The following is a 25080-nucleotide window of genomic DNA, read 5'->3' as shown; positions in this document are numbered from 1 at the left end:
TTTCCATGTTCAGGTCCTGGACTCGTCTCTCTGTACTTCCTCTCCTGGCTCCAAGCTGTATCATTTTTCCGAAGCTACTTTTATCCTCTGGGGACGCTCACTTCCTTTGAGCAGCAGCTTATTAATAGCAGTTCAACTCTGTTCCCCGAAAATCTGTTTTCACTGTACAGGCAAAACATAGTTTGTATCTGCTGTTGTTTGGTTTCACCTCGCAATATCTATTTCAAAGGAGAAAGCTTCTCCAGAGTATCACCCAAGGTTAGAGTTTTGTTTGATTTCCTCTCAGGGTATAATCTCAAGTCAGCTAAAATATTTAATTCAATGACTTTCCTTGAAACTCCAGAACAAATTCCCATAACAGGTTATATTAACCAGCTGGAGCCTGCTGCGCTGAAATTGCAGGGTTTATTGTTGAGAAAAGACATTCATTCAAACTGTTTGTGTGGCAATTTTATGGCGATGTCTTCGTCAACTTGTAATTACTACACCATGCTAGAAACAGCGTTCAACCAAACACAGCCCTTTTCTCACTCAGCTGAGTTCAGCATTAGTGTATGACATGAGGTTTCATCATCTCTGCTTATTGACCAAATGATACCAATACTCACACTGACCCGTAAATATTTACGTTTGAATGCAAAGAGAAGTCAAGTTCAGTCTCTATGTTTAACTCCTCTCACCATGTGAAGCATTTCCTGTGCTTCTATTGTTGTCACAGGAAACTACATTAGATTTTATTGTTTTCTTATTTTTACTTTAATCAAATACTACTCTTTCTGGCTTTCTGGCTTTTATGCCTATACAACTAAAAACTGATTGCATAGAAATAAACTGTTGTCCTAATTCTTGTTGGGGTATTCTTGATGTGGATATAAATTCCTGCAGATATTGAGTGGAAGTATGATTTAAAACTAAACCACAGTCATACTTTTGGTTATACACACTCTTTTGGACTGGTCTTAGCAGATGGACCAAGTTCGGGAGCTTCATCATGTACTGTATATTAGCTGTATGAGCTTCAAACCTTCAAGGATAGAATTGACACAGTGCTCTATCTGTGCAGGCAAGGAGTTTTCTGACTAATGTCCGATGAATGCCAGTCACGGTGAGAGTGGGTGTCAATAATGGGCCCATCTGTCCACACAATAGGCCACTTGTTTGGATCAAGTTCCCCCTTTTAATCTTGGACTTTTGACAAATATGCTTAAAGTTTGTTTGGCACTAAGTGGAGCCAGATTTTTTTTTCATCAGCGCTACAATATGCATGCTCTTCTTACATATACGTTACGTATACAGTTAAACGTACAATATGTAACTTTCTGCCGCTAGGGGTCTCTCAACCAAAACAATGGACGGTAAAACTGGACTTTTGATGACGTTGGGAAGTTGCGTGGAATTATGGGAGTTTTTAGTGTTAAACACCTTCGCTGCCGGTTAGAATCGTTAGAATGCTTCAGTTCACGGACGAGTTTACCCGTTCAAGTTTATTCACGTTACGTTTAGTAACGTTTATTCATGTTATTGTAATAAAATAGCTGCAGTTTCCCCAACATAATTACGTTTTTCTTGATTAGATTTTTATATGTAGCTGACCAGTTAGCTAGTGAGCCAGCAAGCTAACAGTAGCCAGCAGCTAAAAGACAAAATATTTCACATATCAATGTCACCTTTTGGATGGTTTCAACACCGGGGCGGACGGGGTTTGTTGTAACACTAGCTAGCTACTAAACGAGGCTGAGAGACGGGTGTGGGTGGGCGATTGTCGGGGAAATCTCCGCGATAGCGAGCCAGGACGTTTGATGCCTGTTGTGCAGCAGCAGAACATCTCCCAGCTGCCCGGAATTATCTCCCCTTCACTTTTCAGTAATCTTAACTTTTCGTTTTGGTGCTTAACCTACCTTTTGTCTGGTTAATTAAGCTAACAGTAAAGACAGCTAAACGCGAAGGGGGGCGAAATTCGGCAGGGAGGAGATTTTCGGCACATGCACCAGTAGCGCTATGGAGATGTAGCTACCGCTATGGATGTTGCCGCTGTTGTGACTCGGTGCTGGGTCTGATATAGTCTGTTTCCCGACGTTTAATTAAACTGCCGTTAGCGTCGTAAGCACCAGGCACTGGAGATAAGTTCTGGCCGGGGGGTTGCTGTAATGAAAGTTGCTGGCTGATAGCTGACTGGGGGCTAACGGTAACTAGCTAGCTATATGTACCGGGGCTGTTGTCAGCTATCATCCCGACTGAGTCTCTCTGCGCCGGGGGAGTGAGGCAGACAGACCGGGGTGTGCTACTTTGGCTAAATTAGCATTAGATTAATCGTCTATCTACAGCTAACGTTAACATTACTAGTGAAGTTATTCGTGGGTTAGCTCAGTCCTGTTAGCTGTGGTCGAAACAGTCATACTAAAAATAACTGTATTAGTGTGTTGAACGATGTTGTAACCTCATAATGTTACCCACAAAGCTTTAGCATCAACATTAGCACATTGTAGTAACGTCAAGCTGGTATTGATATTGAACTTTCAAAATAGATAAGATTTCTGTTGTATTACTGTGATAAAAAGTGGGATGTAATTAATCACAAAATGATGCTGAATGGCAAAAACAGCAGTATTACGGTTACAAGCATTTTTTTTCTGCGACATTGTATGATTTACAATTACTCCTGAACGTAGCATCTTGGTGCCAGTGTTCTGACGGAAGTTAGAGCAACTGGAGGGTGAAAGGTTATATGACGCCACTGACGGGCAACTAAAGGAAACGTGCCGTGTCTGAAAATAAAATAACCGATTTCACTGGGTTTGACATTTGGTGGAAACATTTGGGATAGTGTAAGAACACAACTCATAAAAATATATAACATAGGTATGGTCATTTTTAGACATTTTAAAGCAGAAATGTTACATATTGTACCTTTAAAGCTTTAGTGCGTAACTTTTTGATATTAATAAACGTCCGTTACATTCAAGCCATTGCCAAATGAGTTGATGCAAAGCTAATTAAGACTATCAGTTCTACACAACTCCGTCTGTATTTCTCAGTATTGCTATGTTCAGAAGATTGTGGCGTCTGGTGACTTTCCCCGTGCAGAAACTTGAGTGAAGATAATTACCTCTTCTGAAGAGTCCATCATGTTTTTTAATCCTCAGTGTCCTCCTTAGCTGCTAGCAACTGCATCGAGGAAGGGTGGGGGCGCGTGCGCGATCACGTAAGGCTTGTATCATGTGGACGCGCCGACAGTGTTGTTGTCATTACTTAGAATTCCTCATGGGGGTGACAGAAACTACGCACTATAGCTTTAAGTTACTTTGTGCACATTATACTGAGAGGTATCTCAAGACTATTCACTATAGTGCAAATAATAACAATATAGGAGGAGTGAACAAACCTGAGTCTTTGCAACAATGCACTAGCCTGAAAAAGTTTCCCACCTATACTGCACTAATAAGTGGGCAACTTTTTACAATGGAATCCAGAGGGCTCTTGGAGTCAATGATTCAATCTACAATGTAATGATTCCTAGGTTGGAGAAGCATGCGTGGACCTCTGTCCTGTAGATTAACTGTGCATGGGTTACTTTGGACAGTTCCATTCATTCTCCACCCAGTCACCTTCCTTCTTTTATTATCATTATCAAATTTTGTAAGTAAATTTGTAAGAATACTGTAACTGTTTACCACAGATGCAAAACATGCATGTATACATATTTGTCTGGTGTTTTGTTGATTGGTATTCAAATTGCTTCTTCTAGTTTCTTCAGTTCAACACAATGTTAGTGTTTGTGGTAACTAGCCACAATGAAAATTTCCAGAAGTATGCTGATGTCAACTGTTAACCACCAACACTTACTGTTTTCATGCAGGTGCTGATGAGGAGTATATCTACATGAACAAAGTCATTGTTACTGGGAAGGACAAAGGCGGCAAAGGTGTGAGTTTCAAAAGGTTCCTCTACAAAGTGTGATACTAATACTGGGTGATGATTTTTTTCTTCTTCTAAAAAGTAGCTGAAATATAATCTATAAAGAAAAGGATTTTATCTTTGCAATTGGATACTGTCACAATATAGCTTTTTTAGCCTTGGTAGTGACGTGGCTCTGTGGATGGTAACGACAGTCGGACCACTACTTTGGTCCAAACTGAAATAATTCAACTACTGTCGCATGGATTGCCATGACATTTTATACACAAATTATTAAAAAATATTATTAATGTTCTCCAGAGGACATGTATGTGTGACTTTGGTGATCCTCTGACTTTTTCTCTAGTGCCAACATGGCGTTGAGATTTTTGTCTTTGTCTCAACAGCTTATTGGATGGATTGACATACATTTTAGTAGGTCTACAGATATTCATGGTGCAGACACGGTTAATCCTAATGACTGGTGATCCCTTATCTTCATCGTGCCACCAGCAGGTCATAATGTAACCCCATCAGCCTCAGCTGTATTTTGTTTGGTGCTGTTAATTAGCAAATGTTAGCATGCTAACACACCAAAATAAGAGGGTGAACATGTTATGCCTGCTACATTTTTAGCATGTTAGCATTGTCATTGTGAGCATGCCGATGTTAGCATTTAGCGCAAAGCAACGCTTTGCCAAAGTACAGCCTCACAGAGCAGCATGGTTGTCGACTCTTAGTAGCAGACATTAATCCATTTAGGTCGCATTACATTTTCATTAAATTATGGTGTAGGTTAGGGCCATATTTTCAAATCAGTCATCATAGTTCACAAACAGAATTCAACCCGAAAATATTAAAATAGTTCTGTGGCAAAGCTCCTTGACTTTCTATCTAAGTATATGATACTTGAAATATCCAAGTACATGTTTAATTTGACACTTTTTATGTTAATCGTTTTACGAGTCCATCTAATCGTTTCAAATTTAGCTGCAGGATGTTTGTTGTGAAATGGTATGCAACCTAGAACTAAACTTTCGGTCAATTCAGTCAAACACCAGTGCATACTTGCTATGTTTTATACTCCTTAATTTGACATGATTCAAGTGAATAGTAGATATGAGCATAAGCTGCTACAAGCAGCACGTGTCCACCCCCACCCCTGCTCTTACCCACCATTTCCTGTATGTTTCTTCATTGCTCCTCAACATCTGAGACTGACCTGTTTTGTTTGGACAGCGTTGAAGAATGTGGTTTCCTCGACCACCAGACTTAACACACATATTTTCAGCAGTGACGCTAGCAAAGCCACAAGTTCTTCTCTGACAGACACTGAAAGAAAGTCGGGGACGATGTGAGAGAATTGAAAGTTCTTACTGAAATCATTGAATTCACACCCCCAACCGGCCCCGTCAGACACCGCCTACCAAGAGTCTGGGTCTGATGAGGTTTCTTCCTAAAAGGGAGTTTTTCCTCGCCACTGCTAATGCTTGCTCTTGGGGGAATTACTGGAATTGTTGGGGTTTTGTAAATTATAGAGTGTGGTCTAGACCTACTCTATCTGTAAAGTGTCTCGAGATAACTCTTGTTATGATTTGATACTATAAATAAAATTGAATTGAATTGAACTGAATTGAAATTAAAAAATTGATTGTTTGGTAAACCTAAACTTTGTCTTTCAGATGAAGTGCAAGAGAAAAACATTTTGGACTTAAATATTAGTGTAAAACATTTTGAATAAAAAAATACAGTTAAACGCATAACTGAAAATGTTGATGCTCATATCAGTATTCAAGTAGAAACTAGGTGAAAGGTCTGAGGAGAGAGGAAGTAGTAGTGGCCTAGTATTGGCAGAGATATCATCCCAACCTGGGGGTCTGAGCTACAGTCTAAACCAGCAGAACGTTAGCTTAGCTTAGCGTAGCAGACAGATTGACAGCAGGGGAAACAACTTTCCTGACTTTCAACAAAATCTGCTTAACAGCACCTCTGAAGCTTAATGATTAACATGTTATATCTATGTCGCATCTGGACGTCTGGAAATAGTGCTGAATAAAAAAACGGACAGAATTGTGACTCACCAGTTGTTTCATTTATCCCAAATTCCTGTACATTCATTTCAAAACAGCCAATATACATTTCTGTTATTCGCTGACCTCCCTCTCTGTACTTTCATGACCTAGATGACAGATCAGATGCCCTGCTCAATGGAAAAGCAGCTAAATATGTCCCTGTCCCACAGAAGAGCCTTCCCGACCTGCCGCCCCCCAGAGCAGTAAGTGCTTTATTGCATCAGAGTGGATGAACATGTGAAATTATTTGTTTATTTGAGCCACTGCCACTGTGGTGGGAATGATAATGGTGTAATTGACCCCAGTAGGACTGCTGAACTCAACAAAGTACATGGGAAAGTTCAGAGGAAATCATGATTTTCAAAAGTATACCAAAGGAGCCCAAAGACAAATTTGAACCTTAAATGTAATTGGCATTATTTTGGTCTTTTGTTACATTAAGAACATTACTATCCATAGTAAGCACCAACTTATTTAAAATAAAGTACTATGGATTGAAATCACATGTTGCCAGAGAATTCCATGGGTTTTTATATACCAAAACAAATGCAGTCTGTGGTCATACAAGCCAAAAACATTTCCCACAACCCTCAGAGTCACAAGCTTGAGGCTATGTGTAATGTATTCTCCCACAGAAAGGTATTATAATCAGTCATGGGGGCAGCAAACCTGGGAAAGTGAGTATGCAAGAGTGTGTGTGTGAGAGCTGTGGTGTGTTTTATGTCGACTGGGAGGCCGGTGGCTCCTGAATTGGCCCAGTGTGACTTCAGGAAAAACGTAGAGAATGAGAGGTTTAGAACATCCCGTCAGTGCCTTTGAACTTTGCACACAAACACACACACACACACACTCACACACACACACACACACATGCACAGTGGCCTCCCCTAAAATAAACTACTGTAGCAGCTGTTGCTAATCAGAACAAATGTGTAGTGTCAGCACGTGTGCATGTGTGTGTGCAGTGTTGAAACACAGTGTTGAAACGAAGAACATTTGTGTCATATGCAATCAGAATCGTCTAGTATGAGATAAATCTCAGACTTTCAGAACCCCTAAAAGCAAAACATTGTTTTTCCGTTTTGTAGTAATTTCAATGTTGCGGTACAGCTTCCACAAATCCTTCAGATGTGTCTGGCAAAGACATCTCTTCGTCCTCCCCATCTGCATCCAGCTGTGGTATAACGGGTCCTGTCTTGGGAAGCCTGAGTAAACACGTCCACAGTGAACCACTTTTTGGAAACCCCTTCATCTGCCTGCGGGGCTTCCATCCATCTCCCGTGATGGTGTATTCAAGAGTTAGCATGTGTTTCACAGTGAACACAGAGTCCCCCCTTATCATTGCAGAGAACAGCGCCCCCTTGCTGTTGATGTAGTGTCCGGGCATGGCTGTCCACTGGCCTGTCGTGATGTTGTAGCTGTCCATTAGACAGCGCAGGAAGTCGTCACACGGCCCGTTGCGCATCACATATAAATTATCTCTGTGGGCTACCATGCAGTGGCCATAGCTTTGAGGTTTGATCATGGTGGTTGCAAGTTTCCACTCGTCTTTCACTTTTATATATTCATATATGTCTGTGGTGTCTGGTGGTTTCCAGAAGCAAACAAACATCCGTCGTCTTGCAACAGCACATGCTGCAGATAGTACAGGTCTTGGTGCATGTTGTATAAATGTCCACTCCCCTTTCTCAACGTTGTAACTCTCGGCTGTGGAAATAGTCCGTTTTTGGAATTCGCCGCCAATGGCGTAGAGTCGGCCCTCATACCCTAGCAGGGTGAAGTCATATCTTAGTTGCTGGGGACCTGGAAGAACAGTCCAAACCCCTGACTCAGGGTTGTAGCAGAAGCTGCTGTCCACTGTGTCCTTACCGTAACCGTAAACTCCCCCCACGATGTACAATCGATTGTCAAGCACTGCCACTCCAGCCATGGATGTGCTGCAGAGAGTTGGGAGGTTTGTCAGATGCTTCCAATCTCCCTCTTTTTCATCAAGGTAGCAAACAACCCTAAAGGAGTCCTGTAGCAGTTCCATTGAAGGAGAGTGTGTGCCTAAAGCAATATAAGAAGCAGGAGACAATGACTGAGAATATTGAAGAAGGTCTTCAGGAATACAACTCTCTGCTGCATCCTTCAAATCATCAAAAGCGTCACGAAGGAAAAGAGCAGCATTGTGAAAGAGTGCATGCACCCCGAAGATGGAGGCTGCATGGTAAAGCAAGAGGCAGTTGTCTGAGTCAATAATGTCACAAAGGTGCTGCACCAAACATGCAACCTGCAGGAATGCAGCACACTCTACAGCTTCTACAAGCTCATCTGGGTCACTGATAGCGGGGACCTCTCCCCTGCAGACACCAAGGGCAATGAGGAAACCCCTTGCATGCACTCCTCCCTTCAGGTAGAGCTCGTCCTGGTGACATTCCGTCATCCCAGAGTGAAAGAGGGCAGAGAAGTAGTTGCTGTATCTCACGAGCAAGGCTCGCTCCACAGTGAACCAGCTCTCCTCCACCCTCACTCTCACCCAGCCCGTCTGGTGCTCTCTGTCCTCCAGATCAAGGGTCACATTCTCTGCACGAATATCCGGGTTGACTCCCAGGCCTTCAGGCACTTCCATGATCTCTTAAACCCAAGTCTGTTCTCTTCCTAAATCAGGCTCTCAAGTGACAACGCAGCGTGTATCTCGACTGTTTCGCCACTTTTTTCCGCTGAACTGGATGGTAAATAAAGGTTTGTGAGACTTCCATTGCGCCCTGTCTGCATGGTTTGAAAATAGAGTTGTACTATAGATAGCAGCTATGCCACTCGCAAGTGCCAGGCAGGGAAAGGAAAACTGTTGACATGCACACCAAGCGGTACTGTGGCTGCCGGCAACTGGCGATTATCATAGCCGCGATTTAATTGGCGAGCATAAGTATTTGCTGAATTATTCATGATTACATTACCTGCCAGCACTGCCCCTTTGAATTTTTTTCTGCCTCCCCAACTGGCTTTTTCCCTATTTTCATTCAGGCTTCAAATATAATTAGAACAGGTTTCATTTTAGTGTTTCTAACCAATAATATACTATGTTACAAGTGCTGGAGTGATAGCAGAGGCCACAAGAGTTCCCCTGAATCTGGCTGTCCAAAGCCGATTATTTTTATCACTACCTTCTCCTCTGCCCCAGTCTCCCAGCAGGCTTTCGGATACACTGTGTGTGTGTGTGTGTGTGTGTGTGTGTGTGTGTGTGTGTGTGTGTGTGTGTGTGTGTGTGTGTGTGTGTGTGTGTGTGTGTGTGTGTGTGTGTGTGTGTGTGTGCGCGTGTGTGCGCGTGTGTGCGTGTGTGCGTGCTTTTGCTGTGTCGGATTCTTGGCATGGGAACCAGGGATTTTCCATGTTGCTCTGACTGTTCGTTTTTTGGGCTCTTTTTCCCACTCTTTACTCAAAGCCCCTCCACCACACCCCTATTCCTCCTTCGCTGCCCCTGTCTTTGCTTTGTTATTTATGCTTTGACTCCTCGATCCACTCCTTCTACCCAATGTTTCTGTGGTGAGGATGTGTGTGAATGTGTGTGTGAGAAGTGAAAGGAAAGGGCTAAAGTGACTATTAAGAGAGCTGGAGTGATTGCAGTCTTCTGGGACAAAAAAAAACATACACTTACAGACACACACACACACACCTGTCGGCATGTTCTTTTCCCTTCTAGGTTTAATATCAGTCCAGCTGGTCTGAGGAATGGCTCGCTATACTCCTCTTTAACCTTGGCCCAAAGAACAGGCAAATTTAGTTTTTTGGAGATGAGGGAAACGGAGAGAGAAAAAGAAAGAAGATAGAGATACGGGTGGGTGGGTGGTTGGGTGGTTGTTGCTGCTGCTCTGGAATGCCTGGCTCTTTGTTTTAATTAACAACAGATGCCTGAACTGCTGTTGTTTCACTGTGGAGCAGTTTACACTGTAAGTGCTGTTGTGTGTCTATGTGTGTGTACTTTTCTCAGAGGAAACACTTTTTCTTATGAAATTCCTGTCAGCTTTTGTTGCTGTTTCTCTTACTTTTGGGGTCATGTAATCTCAAAACTCTCTTTAATGCTCATTCAAATAAATGACGTCTAGTTTTTGGCCATATACAAACCACAAGATGACACAACATATCCTCTTTTTTGTTGAGATTTTGTTTCAAGGTTTTTAATAGATTATCATTTAATTTAACTAATTCATCATTAAAAAAACGTATATTAATCAGCAAGCACAGTGCTGTGGAGATAGGTCTGGCAATGCAAGACTAATCAGCAAGTAATATATTAAAGTCAGTGACACATATTTTATTGGATCCCTTGATCCGAAGGCTTATTTATTTCCATCATTGTGAAACTGGCTTAATTCTGTTCCTCTGTGATTGGTGGCATAATCCATCTTGTTCTGTATAGACCAGGGGCCTGTTTCACAAAAGCAGAATATATAAATCCAGGATAACTGATAAAGCGAGGCTTGACCTAGTCTAATCTGTGCATCCTGGCTTAGTGCGTTTCACGAAGGCGAAGCCAGGCTGAGGAGGAGCGACTAGGTTGAGCCAGGCTGAACTAATTCAGATAGATGCGCGTCCACGGCTTTCCTCAAAAGACCGCGAGGTCGATCACAGATTTACTGATGCCAAAATGAGAATACACATTGTACATACTTTATACAGAGTGAGCAGCAGCTTCTTGTGGAAGTGAAATGATGACGTGAAACACATTATTTGAATAAAAAGAAAATAACACGGCCGCTGTACTGAAACAGCGAGAGAAAGCGTAGCAGGCGATCACGGATCGACTCAATTCAATGTTACTCAGGAAATTTACCATGAAGATCCATTTTCTATAACGCTAGAATATGAAGCGTAAATATCTCTTTCACTCTTTTCCTCCCTCTCTCTCATTGGCTAAAATATTAATTTCCTGAGTCATATTAACTTCCACTACTCGCTTTTAATGCAAAGTGTACAGGTGTTCGTTTTTGCAAATGACAAGTGACACATTGAATGGTTTCATTTAAGAGCAGTAGTTCATAAATGTATATTTTTAGACTATCATTTAGTCTGTCCGCTATTATCTGTCACGCTTTTTCTCGCGTTTTTTTATTTTTTATAGAGGACGAGTTTCCTTCTCTACATATTATATGCCTTGCTCCCTGGTATATATGGACATAGAAAATAAAGACACTGAAGAAATTGCACTGTAAAATCTAGAAACTATAAAGATGATAAAGTGATAAATTCCATGCACACTATAAACATGAATGGAACAGAGTATATTCATCAGTTATTTCCCCCCAGGCAAAATATAAGGTCAAAAACCATTGAGGTGTCCTCTCCCTGTTGTTACATGAATGTACAGTAGCCTACATCACTATATAGTTACTGGTCCAGTGAACTAAGTCTATAATTTGGGAGGATTGTACAGTTAGGATATGTTCTTAAAATTGTACAATCCTCCCAAATTATAGTCCCAGTTTACTGGACAACACAAATTGTGTGCTAAGAATGCCAAATACAATACACATGGAAGCAGAACAAACATGATCCTTATTGTTAAAGAATAAAAAAAGAAATTATAAACTAAAATAATTTAAGGTGCATTGGGGAACTATAGAAATGTACAGCACTGTATGTATTGCCCGTAGTAACAGACTTCATTTAAAACACATTTGAAATGTTATCAGCCTTTTCTAATTATCCCAACAACTGCCATAATATATTCATCAAACTTCTTATGAACAGCAGTCTTCATACAGCAACAGTAACAATGACAAATTTGTAATTATAAAAAAAATAATGGTCACAACTTTAAATAATAACAGTACTTAAATGAACAGCAATATGCACCTGTTGTATTTTAATCCAGGCTGATAACAATAGGTTAAACCACTACTGAGTGAACAGAAAAGGTTCCAGGATTAAATAAATCCTGGCTGTTAGCCTGGTCATGACCAGGCTAGCTGCACAGAATAAATCTCCATGGTGATTTATGTGCCTCTGCTTTCGTGACACCGAGTCAAGGCTAAATTCATCCAGGATAACCAGGAAATTTAATCCCTTATCTTGGTTTTGTGAAACAGGCCCCAGGCCTGCGTCTGATAAAAACAATTAAGCGTTGTCCCTTCTAACTTATTTACAGTATTTATGGGGCTCAGTCATGTTGGCTTCTTTGTTTTGTGATGCTTAAAGGGTTTATCTATGCATACCAATGTTCAAAGCTAATAAATAATAAGCATTTTAGCTGAGCAGCTTGGATGTAAATACAGTAGTTATTAGCAAATCAATTAGTAACAGTATAGACTTTTTCCATGACAGACATTCTGGCTTGTTATCGGTGTAACTGATATCATTAATGATGGTTCTGTTCCACTTCACTGTTGAGCCACTATGCACAAAACTACTAGCGTACCTAAATGAGTAATTAGTTACACTTAAAGTATGTTTGACAAGCCATGGACATAAGTTTAACCTTCTCAGTTTATTTGGTCATATTATGTTTATTAAAATTTATATTTTCTCAGCATTGCAATCATTTTGATAAGATAAACCTGTCAAAGTCATATTATATTCTTAGATTTGTATTTGCTGACACTTGCATTATGAAAAATCTTCAACAGCTCCAACTGATGTTACTCTCCTTAAACCGCAGTAATAATACTCCCACTCATTTCTTTGTGGATCCTTTCCCGCACTCTCTGGCACAGGCTAATCACAGAAAAACAAGTATTTGTCACTGTGACTGTATGCTTACCGTGACATGACGCCTGTTATTATGACAGATTATTGCATCTGCTATGTATTACTGTCTGACAGCCCACATCAGAAATGATTATTTTTATCCAAACAGATTTGTTTTTCCGTATTTTGTTGGTCTGTAAATCTAAACTTAACCAGTATACCACCAACACAATATATTATCGCCTCTTTTGTCTTTAATTTGATTCATTTTTCTTTTATAGAGAGTAAGCATTGCTACACACCAAACATCATCAAACTCCCAAAGTTGATTTCAGAGTCATATTACAGGAAGGGAATAGCTTTTGCTGTACCAAACATTGAAGGGAAGCAGTTTTGACCAGCTGATTTCCACCCTTGATTAAACAAACTCTAATCGTATGAGATACTTTAAGATGTTCATACACAGAAGTCACAGAGCCAGCCTCCCTCAGGCATGGTTTGCATGATATATGCAGCTCCTCTGCTTAAGGGTTATATTTTATTTTTCTATGATCTTGCAGAGAATGTGACAGCCTTGGGAAGAAGTAAAATGAATATGAAGTAATACAGACAGCGTGCTCAGATCATTGGCTGGAGGAAACATTAGACGTAGTTAAGAAATCGTTTTTTTGTCATTCAACTCGTAGGGTTTCACAGAGTTCACTTGAGAAAGTTGCTTCATGATGTTTTTCTCTTTACACTGGAAATACTACACTGATTAAATCTTCACTGGCAGCTTGTGAATTTTTAGAGCTGGTATGTCATCTTAGTTGTAGTATGTACCAAGGCAAAACTTGCATATCGCCCATCTTCTGCTTGCTGCCATGGATATGTGATAGCTTGAGACATGTGGTCACAGGTTGAGAAGATAAAGAAGAAATTCATACTGGTGGGAAGTTTGTGTTTCAACATACTGTTTCAGCATGAGTCAGAAAGTCAGCTTTCAGTGCCAAGAGGGACAGTTCCCCCCCCCAAAATCAAAAATACATATTTTTTTTCCTCTTACCTGTAGTGCTATTTATCAATCTAGATTGTTTTGGTGTGAGTTGCCCAGTGTTGGAGATATCAACCATAGGGATGTCTGCCAAAAAATTTAACAGCAATTTTTCTTTCCAGAAATCATGACCCAGTTACTCAGACCAGGGGGGTATTGCATAAAAGTAGAATTTATAAATCCAGGATAACTGGAATATCCCGGCTTAATCCCTTATCCTGGTTTTGTGCAATAGCCCTCAGATGGTAAGTAGTTTCACGTAGGAACTATTTTCTTTCTACCAAGCTACACCCATCAACCACATCACCACTTGGTTGTGCTCCTGACAGCACAAGATGTAAACATTAATGGCATCCTCCTTGGCTGAGCTGTAGCGGTAGTTAGCTCAGGTGAACTAGCAGTATTGAACTACTATTGCACAGCAAGTTGGGTGCCATCTAGTTCCATTATATTTGAGAGAAGGCACGGCCGATATCTCACAACACTAACACTAACACTCACACCGAATATTTCCAAAACTCACACCAAAACAATCTAGATTGATAAATAGTACTCCAGGTAAGAGGAAAAAGTTGTATTTTTGATTTAGGGGTAAACTGTCCCTTCAAATATAAGCACCTAACGATGTAATTCCAGTGTAACCTTTAAATAAACTGCAAACCAGGAACATAAGTAAAACTTAAACTTGAACTTGATAAGTAAGCTGTTTAAAGACTGGCTGCAAAATAGCCATTGTGCACAATTTCACAATTCCACAGAGAGTAAATCTGTGTTTATCTACCAAATAACTGACTGTATCCCTGAAAAATTCCTTTATAGTGAGTGTGATGGGGTTTTCTCCTAAATTTCTCCAGAATTTGCAGCAATTGTGCACCAGATGTGTGGATGTATGACACCCTACAATATGAAGATCAGCAAAATTGTTGCCAAGTGATAGATGATGATACACAAACCTTCAAGTTTAATAGTCTAGCTCATGGCATGTCATCCTACATGCTAAGAAATGCCAATTTGGCATTTTTTACATTCATATTTGACAAATTGAATTCAAACATACAGTTTGTTTAACGGTTTAAAGGTTGTATTCAATGAAATACTTCAAGATTCACAACTTAAGGAAAGCTAAATAAGAAAAGTAATGACAGATGTCTCCAAAAATGTATTTTGGATCATGTAGCTGATCATAACAGTAATGAAGATATTCTAAATGAATTGAGACACACAGCAGAGAGTCTGGTGGTTTCCAGCAGTATGGGGAGGAGCAGACAGACTGTCTTTACCACACAGGAGATATGAAGAAAGACAGAAGTAAAGCCAGACTGCGCTACGCACGCAAGCAAGCAAGCGGGCGTGCGCACGCACACACACACACACACACACACACACACACACACACACACACACACACACATTAAAATACATGCTCTCCCTCTTTTTTCCATGCTTACAGACATATACTCCTCCCTGAAGACAAACATGTAACTCTTTATTGCAGAGGTTCAGCCGAGGATTGGTTACATGAGGAATTCCCTACTTACTCCTGAAGTGACAGCTGAATTAGCCACATGTTCAGCCTGGTCGAAGAACACATGTTAATAATGTGCGTGTGGATGTGCGAGAATGTGTATTGTTGTTTTCATGACCTGGCTCAAAGGTATGACAAAAGGTGCAGAACACACGTTTGCTCAATTAAATTAAATGAACTCAAATAAACAAAGTTAAACGTGCTATTGGTTTATCAGTAATGTGTGTCGTGTATAGATGTGTGAAGGTGTAGTGATGTAAGAGAGCAAAAGTAACTCAACCAAAGTCCAAACAAACCAAGCAACCTTGGTGAGGGAGAGAGAGCGAGTGACTGCCCAGGCACTCCTATTCATGGACATGTGAGCAATCAACTCATCCAGTTGTCAATCATCAGTCCTATGCTAGCCAATCCCCAGATCCCAGCAACCAAAGGGACTTGGAATAGGTCTTGAGGCCTATGAGCCGTCACATTGTTAACCTGGACATTTTCCTCTTCAGGGCATTCATTAAACATACTTATATGGAGGCTGCCATGTCCCTTAAGTTGATAGATAAAAACGCCAAATCTTAAATTCCTTCACCCCTCTCTCATCCTCCTTTTATCCGTCAGGGTGTGGTGGGTCGGGAGCCGTTCCCCTTACCTGCAGTCCCTGCTCCAGCCTGTATAGACACTTCAGAGAGTTACTACGAGGAGGCTCAGCCCTATGAGGAAGCTTTCAATGGTAAGAACTCTTTCTTCTCACCCATACCTGTTTCACAGGAACACATCTTGGTATACTCTCAGTGAAGCCAAGCTGAAGGATTGCCAGATTATCTCGATTGCTACACTACTCCTGCAACGGATGCTGTATCTAAAAGCTCACCGTCGTGAGGCCAATACCAGAACCCCTGCTTAAAATAGAATATGCTTTTCACGTCTATTGTAGCTGTATTTTCAGACCCAAACCAATGACTTGCGTGCATTTTTTGTCAGGACAGTCATCCGCTCTGTTGTGTTTCTTGTTATGATGTTAACCATGATAGAAAAAGCCAGACACAATAGTGACACTTGTTTCTGTACATATTCTCATCAGAACAGAGTCTGGTGTTGAGAAAGCGGTTTCATGCACTGCAACATGTACACCGTGATAAAAACACAAGCTGTGAAACACCATGACCACATTCTATGAGAAGCGTTGTTCCGCTGTAACGGTGCAGTAGCATGTGAGGCTGTGGTAGGTTAATAGGTTAACTTAATTGCTCATATATATATATATATATATATATATATATATATATATATAACACAATAAGACAGCACATTTTTGTGCAGTGCTGAAAGCTAAAATACCTTCTGTAGTATTTCCTAATTGCTGCATTGGTTAAATATGATTATATGACAGCCGTGGAGTTGTGGATTGGCCAGAGGATGCATGTTATTGTTCACACAACCTCATCATGAGCAATAAACAATATTTTTAATTATAGGCAAGTTTTGATATTTTATGATATACCCAAAAAGGTTCATTAGGCCTACACAGTTTAATTTTACTTTTTTTTATATTTATCTTTTCTATAAATATTTTTAAAGGCACTTTTCCCTTGGATTTTTCCCTATCTTGCCTTCTTCTTCTTCTTCTTCTTCTTCTTCTTCTTCTTCTTCTTCTGTCTTTCTGTTTCTTTTGGTGTTGTGTAGATCTGGACTGTTTCGGCCTCCGCTCGGGGCCCTGGATGCGAGTGCAGAGCTCTGACAGTGTGGTCTATGCTGTTATCAACAGGGGTAGCTACCCTTCTATCACTGGAAGCGCGTGTTTATGTATGGCAGGCATGTGCACGGGCCAGTCAGCATGCCTCCTCAGCCCTTATTGTCCAGCATGACCAAGCGTCTTGCATGTAGAGAAACAACTTCATGACTTGCTGACAAAAGTCATCAATCAGTCCCATCTTATCATTTTGCTCCATTTGTTGTTTTCCTTTTCATCGTATTTTTTTACCTGTCACCATCTTTCATCAATACTTTAACAGCTCATTTGCAGCCTGCCTGTTGCAAGGAAATCCTCTTCCATTGAAGAAGGTCATCGTGGTCAAGAAGTCAGCCTCCAGCTCATTTAACAGTGTGTGTTGCTGCTACTCATGCCCTCTCCACCTCTTTGTTTTAGTTTCTTATCAGTGTCTGATTTTTGTTTCCTAGATGACGGGGACGCAGTTAGCAGTTCGTACGAGTCCTACGATGAGGAGGAAGTGATCACCAGAGAAAAGTCACCGTCACTGTCAGCACAGCACCAGTGGCCGTCAGCAGAGGCGTCCATTGAGCTCATGAAGGACGCTCAGATCTGTGCCTTCCTGTGGAGGAAGAAGTGGCTGGGCCAGTGGGCCAAACAGCTGTGTGTCATCAAAGACCATCGCCTGCTGGTAGGTAGAAGATTACGTGAAAATCGAAATTAAAGCCCTGCTGAGGTTTAGTGTACAACAATTAAGGTCATGACCAAAGAAGGTTTTATAAACGTGGTTTGCTTATTACAGTTCATTGTAACTCAACATGGAAAAAGACTAAAATAAGCAAAACCTCAAAATATATTTAAAACTCACTGAGACTTAGCTGTCACATGCTGTCCTTGTTTTGCCACTTATTTTTAGAATGGAAAATATGAATCCAATAAATCAACCTTTAGACAAATGTACTAGTAGAACAGTCAGTATTATGGTTCTCTCCTCGTTTGGTCTTAGAATGATGTGAAAGGCCCTCATAACAAGCCTAAATGCACAATACCAGGGGCCTGGACCTGGGACATTTTGGGAAATAATTATTCCGAGTGTCCAAGAATTCAATTAATGCAGATTCAAGCACAGAGCTGGAGCTCTGAGGTGATTAGCCTAGCTTAGCATAAAGACAAGAGGCAGGGTAAAACAGAGTCAAAAATATGCCTTAAAAATAACAAAATACCTCTAAACCTCACTAATTAACAACTTATATCCTATTTGTATGTATTGCTGTAACTATTTCTTGATAAACATTCCCTGGGCTTAGTTACTTCCCTTCTCTTTTGGAAAAACAACACGGATAGTATCTGCCCATACGTGTTAAACTGTTCAGCGTGTGCCTGCAGTCAGAACTTGTACAATCATAACGTGCAGTGTTACCTCTGCCTCTCTCAGTGCTATAAGAGCTCCAAGGAGCAGACGCCTCTGCTGGATGTGAGTCTGCTGGGATGCAGCGTGGTCTACAAGGAGAAGCAGCTGAAGAGGAAAGAGCACAAATTGAAGATTATTCCGGTGGGAGGGGAGGCCATTGTGCTGGGCCTACAGAGCAAGGAGCAGACTGAGCAGTGGCTGAGGGTAAGACTCACAAACCGTGTGAGGCTGTGTTTTACAATTATGTTTTAATCATATGTTAATTAAAAGGAATCGGTCGACACTAATCAGCCTCTTGTACATTAGGTAATTCAAGAGATCAGTCCCAAGCCGGCTGAAAACTGTGACTCCCAGCCCTCGGTGTCCGACTCCCCAAGGCTCATTTGTTCAAGGGTACACTTGCTTCAAACTTCTGCACTTTAGAGTACTTGTCGTTCTATAATTAGACAATCTCTGGAAGAGGTCGAAGGAGCTTTTGATTGGCTCTACTTAAACCATAGGGCTCAGTAACAGTTTTTGTCATAATTTGTATCTCTGATGAACATGCCTCCTAAATAACCTAAAATGTTAATCTGAACTTTCAGGGAGAACTGAGTGAGAGATACTCAGTGGCTTCAGAGAGCGGCAGCAGCACTGACAGCCATGCTGAGACTCCCGAAAACAAAGATGGTGAGTCACTCCTCAGCGTTATTTCAATCAGTCCAAAATATTGTCCAGCTGCGAGTGTCTTATAACGAAAATGTCGAGAACTGTTCTCTTCCCCTCCACAGTGAAGAAAAAATCTGGTGCAGGTTTGAAGTTTAGCAACCTCATGAACATTGGCAAGAAGAAAACCTCCTCGTTGGAAAGCCAAGAGAAATGTGTGGACACCTCAGGTGAGCAGAGATCTACTGTACATGTCAGGCCAGATTATAAAATCCCAAAGCATGTACCGATTGGCCCTCAGGTGCGGTTTCTATCCTTTGACACAGTTACTTTCTTGGTATTCGTGCCAGCGGGGGCCGTCTGGTGAAGGTCTCTATGTGTATTTTATACCAGACTAAACATGTCAATATTCTCCCTTATGTAGCCTTCTGATGAAAAAATAGTTATTAGACACTCTTGTAAGAAAACTCTGGCGTCCTTAGCACTTTACATTTAATCTGGAGAATTAGCCTCGTAGCTTTAAACGAAAAAGCTACACACTTTTGACACAGAACATTTGATCATTTTCAGCCAACAAACAATAAACAATAATAGTCAATGAGTTTATGACAATACTCATAGATAACCATTGTTAAGGTCTAATGGCCATGGAACTAGTTTTGGTTAACATAAACATCACAGGTACCCCATGATTAAGTTACCTCCTCTTTTCTCCATCAGGCTACCTCAACGTGTTGGTGAACAGCCAATGGCGGACCTGCTGGTGTCTTATAAAGAACGGGCAGCTATGGTTTTACCAGGACAAGGGCAAGAACAAAGTGAGCCAGCCAGCTGTGACCCTGGGGGGCTGCAGTGTTTTGACAGACCCCAGCCCCGAGCACCTGTACTCCTTTAGGATCGACATGGACGGCACACAGCTGGCGACCCTAGAGGTAGACACCCACTGTCTTTTCTGCTGCTTTGCAACATCGCTGGATCTGAATAAACGATTTGACACTTTAACGCACAATGGTTTGACACCCTGATGTCTTTGACCGGTGACGGGTGTCAGTTGGTTGGGGGTGGTTTGGTGGGTTACAAGTACTGTGCGTTTCCTGTCTTCCTGTTTGCCTCAGATAAGAGCTCACTTCAGCGTTACTCTGTAGGAGAGGACGGGCTGCTGGTAATCTGAGAAATAACCAGAAATCTAACATGTTTGGAGAAAAAACAAATGTCAGCATCTCTAAAAAAGAGAAATGGTGTACAGCTTCTTATAGGAAACTCTAACATGTCCTCATTTGAAAATCACTTTCTGCTGACATCTAACTTAGCATGTGTAATATACACAAGGGTGGTCTGCGTGTTTGTGTGCATATGTGTGTGTGTGTGTGTGTGTGTGAAGGGTGTGGATGTACTGGGATTTTGGGGACTAATGCTACGCCCTTTTCCATTAGGTTTACAGTACCACCCTGCTACAGTGCATATTTGGTCATGGAATTCAATGTTTAGTCTTGAGGTCTCTGATACATTTATAGGTGTTTTTTATGTTGTGTGTTTTTTTTAATTTATATTTGACAAATTGAAACTTCCCCAGTCAAGTATTTACCAAAACAAACACAATTCAACAAGGTTATCACATATAAAGTATGTGCCAAAGCATCCTCTGTTGCTTGCCTGAATCTCCCCAGATAATAATAGGCTGTGAACATGTTGTGCCTCTTTATTATGGGTGTAATTTAGTCTGGTTATTGTAAAGAGACGTTTTATATGTATCAGTCACACTGAATAGTTGTCTGTTCTCAAACTGCAAATTGCTATTGCTTTTTAGATGAGTAGAACTGGTCAGTTGAAGATATTAGACATTTCAAGTCTTTAAAAGGTTTTGCATATTGAAATACTGCTGGGAACAAATGCGTTGGAAATAACTGTATTAATACAAAGTGACAGATGGCATGCAACATAAACCATGAGCTGTTTTTAAACTCATGATGTTGCAAGTGCATGATATATACTGAATGAACTTTGATCCACTCTTTATTTTCCGTCTCCTTTCTTCTTTTAGGCTAAGACGTCTGCAGACATGGGCCACTGGCTGGGCCTCTTGCTGTCACAGACAGGGAGCAAGATGGACCCCGAGGAGCTGACGTACGACTATGTCAACGCTGAGAGGATCTCCAGCATCGTCAATGCTGCCAAAGCTTCCTTATAGTAAGATCCTCACTTCTGTCCACTTAAAGTGCTCATATTATGCTTTTTGGGTTTCTCCCTTTCCTTTATTATGTGTCATATATCTTTTTTGTGCCCGTTATACGTTTACAAAGTGAAAAAGCCCAAAGTCCACCCAAAGGGACTTACCATCTCCAACAGAAAACACTGTTAGCAAACGGCTCCAAACAGCTCTATTGTAGTCCAGCCTTTACTTCTGTGACAAACGTGCGTCACTTTGTAACACGTTATAATTCTCGCCTAGCTGCTAGCGTGGCACGCCCTCATACTCTGCTTCTGACTGGCTAGTAGTCCTTACCTAGCTACTGAGCATGTGCGACTCCCAACAAAGATGGAACAGAAGTGTGATGCCTCACTCGGTAGCTGAAACAGAGAGCTCAACACACAGGGTGAAAAGAGGAGCTGCAGCAATGTGCAGTACAACAAAAATAATGTTTTTTTTAAATTAAACCATGTAAACCTATTCTGATATAACCTCTAAATACAATTATGAACCTGAAAATGAGCATAATATGAGCACTTTAAACACTGGTCCCACTGCTGTATGCATGCTTTGGCACATTATTCAAGTGGTACCTCTCTGTGTATTTGTGTGTCTCTCTAGCTTGATGCAGAGGAGGTATTCAGAGCCAAACACCTACATAGACACCCTACCATCCATCGCTCACAACTCTGATGAACTGTATGATGATGTGGCGTCTCTAGCTGATCCAGAGGTATGTTAATCTAGAGCCAAAACAACGGAGACATAAAACCCCGCAGCCTCTCTGCCTGGTTTTGTTTTCGAATCAATTTTCTATTTCGGTTTCATTTTTACATGGACTCACTCAATCTGGCCACTTTCCATCTCATAACTTCCTCCCGTGTAATACAGGATGCAGAAGAGGGCAACCTGCCAGACAGTGAGGACAACAATCCTCAGGAACATAATGAAACATGCACGCAGGACATCAAGGAGTCAGTGGGAGCAGAACAGGACATTGAAAACAGGGTTTACCTGGACCTAGTCCCTCTACGCTCTTTCCTCCATACGTCCAGTGGGGTTAAATCCCCGCCTGCCAAAGAAACTTCTAGACATTCCCTAGTCCCAGAAGACCAGAAGGACACCTCATCTCAAATGAAAGAGGTAGGCTCAGTAGTAGTGATTTATTTGCTGCATTTGGAGCAAATAGCTTTTTATTTTCTACTTGCATGACATTTAAATTATATATTTTGTGCTTTAATTCTATATTTTATGCATTCATTTCCAGGTCATTTCAAGTAATCGTACTGAGCCAGATTCAACACCTGTGTTCAATGGAACAAGTTCGACCTCTGTCAGCAAACCAGAACAAGAGCAACCCCCGACTCCCACTCCACAGCAGCCACAACCAGTCAAGACCTCATCCCAAAGCCAGGATACCCCCAAGAGGACCAGTCTGGGAATCCCACAGGTCTTCAGCTCCTCCGGGATACAGATCCATAAAGGCCCAACAGTTTCTGCTGGGCTTCCTCACAGTCCTCAACCCCTGCGGCCCAAGGCACATACCATAGGTGAAGACAAAAAAACCAAACCTTGGGTTTGCTGGGTCATGTGTGAAAAGACCCATCGGTATCACTATCACCACGTCCGCGCACACTTTTAAGATATTTGTAAAGAACATTTTTAACATTAAGTGAAAAATTGTCTAAAACTATTTACATTTTAGTGAGTAAATGTAGCCATTTATTGTTTGCTGCTTCCCTTTCTCTGTAATCTTACATTACTACAGCTCCCTCTAGTGAAAAGCTGCATCCTCTACAGTTAAAGGCACAGCTTCACAGTGGAATGCAGATTCATATTACAACAGAAATGAACTTTTTAATAACGAATGCATCTTTTTTTGTTTCTATTTTTGGGCAAATTTAATGATAAACACTGGATGTTATTTTAATTGCGTATGAGCTCAAATTTACACAATCTCAATCTTTTATTCCCAGGGTGTCCCAGTGCAGTCGAAGGAAAACTGGGCAAGAACCGCACAGAGGCAGACATGCGCCGCTACATCGATGAGCGCGACCGACTGGAGAGAGAGAGGGAGGAGATGAGAAGCAGTCTGGCAAACCTGAAGAAGGAGAGGAGGGAGGCCAAAGAGGAGCTTAGTGTCTGCCAAGGTACATCTACACTTCCTGTGACACATTACTACTACTATTGAAGGTTTACAGTGATCTGTGTGACTGATGGCTGTCTGTCACCCTCAGATCCCAAGCAGCGGGCCTCATTAGAAGGCGGTTTGAAACAGAAGGAGGAGGCGTGTCGGGAAGCAGAGCAACGCAGGGTAGAGGTGGAGCTACTATTGATGGAAGTGAAGGAAAGTCTGAAGAAGTTGGAGTCAGGGGCTTTCACACTGGGGACCACACTGGACAGCAGCCTCCAGGACACATCCACGGTTAGTGTACAGGTCATCCATCTGAACACAGGAAACTGATTCCAAGCCTTCCACTCTCTAGCAGAGCTGCTGTTTTCTTCACTCCCTAACTACCCTCTCTACCATTTTACCCTCAGCCTAAAGCAGTAACCCTGCCTGCTCCCCAGACATCATCATCATCATCCCCCCAACCCTACAACAGTAACGCCAATGCAGACCCATCCTCCCCAGTCAACTCCGCCACTGCGCTAAAGAACAGACCCGCCTCCATCATGGCCACCAAAGGAAAAGTCTTGCAGAAAGCTAAGGTGAGACTGTAGATTTCTACGTATGTACTGAAAGCATGATGCTTCAGTGGAACAAGATTTTTGAGTTCCACACAGCACAATAATGTGTTTAATTTATATTTGTGTACACTGTCAAAATACCTAACGGTCATCCCTTTTTGTATTGACAGGAGTGGGAGAAAAAAAACCACCACCTAAAGGGGAACCTGAATGCCCTTTCACTTCTCAAATGCACAAGTTTCTCTTGGTCTGGTCTGGTCTGGACATTCATATCAACACCCTTCATCCTCATCACCTCCTTGCCCAGACTATAAAGAGCCAATCAGAGAGATGCACAAGCTGTCTTCTCAAACACCACTGGATCAGCTTAGTTTCAATGACTTTTCAACTAGTTGTTCTCAATTTGCTAAAGGAAAGACATTGATCTAGTAGCATTTTGGCCAGTCTGACAATTGTTCTTAATGATGGAAAACAGCCAAACATTTGAAACCACTGAGACAGAAAGACATCCCTCTACTAATTGGCCATTTTGTAAACTAGATGTAGCTTGGTTCATATATGCTGGTAGCCAAGATGTAAATATATTTACATCTTTATTCAGCCTGATTTGGCTTGTATTGCTAGCTAAAAAATGCACTTTTTATTCAAATAAAAATGTACTGACAACAATACTGGCAATGACATGTGTTTATGCAAAGGTCTCCTTTTGCCTTTAACGTTACATCTGTCCGTCCAGCTTGTCTGATGAAACTGGACCAAAAGTTCACTTCAGTAACAATACTTTGAAATTTGCAAAGGACAATGGAAGCGTGCAGCATTAGAAATTGAGCATGATAATTAGAGTCAACTCAGTCAATTCTCACTGATGGAAGTAATAAAGCATTCATGATGGGGAGTCATTTAATAACAGGATGTTTACTGGGAAAATATTGAAGTGCTCATATTATGCTTTTTGGCTTTTCCCCTTTCCTTTATTGTGTTATATATCGTTTTGTACCCGTTATAGGTTTACAAAGGGAAAAAGCCCAAAATCCACCCCAAAGGGACTTACCATCTCCAACAGAAAACACTGTTCACAAACTGCTCGAAACAGCTCTATTGTAGTCCAGCCTTTACTTATGTGACAAAGGTGCGTCACTTTGTAACTCACATTATAATGCTCGCCTAGCTGCTAGCGTGGCACGCCCTCATACTCTGCAACTGACGAGCTAGCAGTACTTACTGCGCATGTGCGACTCCCAACAAAGATGGAACAG

The 25080-nt window shown here is 41.4% G+C and overlaps 2 protein-coding genes across 4 annotated transcripts in view; one reads left to right on the top strand and one right to left on the bottom strand.

The window, feature by feature from the left end:
* The window catches only part of afap1l2 (actin filament associated protein 1-like 2), a 40928-nt gene extending 16433 nt beyond the window's left edge, over nucleotides 1-24495 (top strand). Inside the window, exons 1-18 of one of the 3 annotated variants that reach the window (XM_028567233.1) lie at nucleotides 3552-3636; nucleotides 3857-3922; nucleotides 6078-6169; nucleotides 15800-15911; nucleotides 17360-17580; nucleotides 18325-18504; nucleotides 18607-18693; nucleotides 18885-18969; nucleotides 19071-19175; nucleotides 19666-19877; nucleotides 20987-21132; nucleotides 21755-21866; nucleotides 22025-22276; nucleotides 22401-22683; nucleotides 23110-23283; nucleotides 23371-23558; nucleotides 23675-23845; nucleotides 23995-24495. In XM_028567233.1, the coding sequence (XP_028423034.1) occupies nucleotides 3880-3922; nucleotides 6078-6169; nucleotides 15800-15911; nucleotides 17360-17580; nucleotides 18325-18504; nucleotides 18607-18693; nucleotides 18885-18969; nucleotides 19071-19175; nucleotides 19666-19877; nucleotides 20987-21132; nucleotides 21755-21866; nucleotides 22025-22276; nucleotides 22401-22683; nucleotides 23110-23283; nucleotides 23371-23558; nucleotides 23675-23845; nucleotides 23995-24138 (2607 nt within the window). In that variant the 5' untranslated portion in view covers nucleotides 3552-3636; nucleotides 3857-3879 and the 3' untranslated portion in view covers nucleotides 24139-24495. Of the gene's footprint in view, nucleotides 1-3551; nucleotides 3637-3856; nucleotides 3923-6077; nucleotides 6170-15799; nucleotides 15912-16874; nucleotides 16949-17359; nucleotides 17581-18324; nucleotides 18505-18606; nucleotides 18694-18884; nucleotides 18970-19070; nucleotides 19176-19665; nucleotides 19878-20986; nucleotides 21133-21754; nucleotides 21867-22024; nucleotides 22277-22400; nucleotides 22684-23109; nucleotides 23284-23370; nucleotides 23559-23674; nucleotides 23846-23994 lie in introns of those variants that run through there. The other 2 variants (XM_028567232.1, XM_028567234.1) reach the window with 2 other exon arrangements.
* On the bottom strand, nucleotides 5981-8875 carry LOC114547808 (kelch repeat and BTB domain-containing protein 13). The gene has a single exon (XM_028567235.1). It carries the CDS (start codon nucleotides 8575-8577, stop codon nucleotides 7060-7062), a length of 1518 nt encoding a protein of 505 aa, XP_028423036.1. The 5' UTR covers nucleotides 8578-8875; the 3' UTR covers nucleotides 5981-7059.
* Nucleotides 24496-25080: the final 585 nt, after the last annotated feature.

Source organism: Perca flavescens, chromosome 21 (genome assembly GCF_004354835.1).
Source record: "Perca flavescens isolate YP-PL-M2 chromosome 21, PFLA_1.0, whole genome shotgun sequence".
NCBI classification, from domain to species: domain Eukaryota; kingdom Metazoa; phylum Chordata; class Actinopteri; order Perciformes; family Percidae; genus Perca; species Perca flavescens.
This window is presented reverse-complemented; position numbering and strand designations above follow the sequence as displayed.

Coding starts and splice junctions, on each gene's coding strand:
- LOC114547808 (XM_028567235.1), bottom strand. CDS start 8,577: ATGGAAGTGCCTGAAGGCCTGGGAGTCAACCCGGATATTCGTGCAGAG.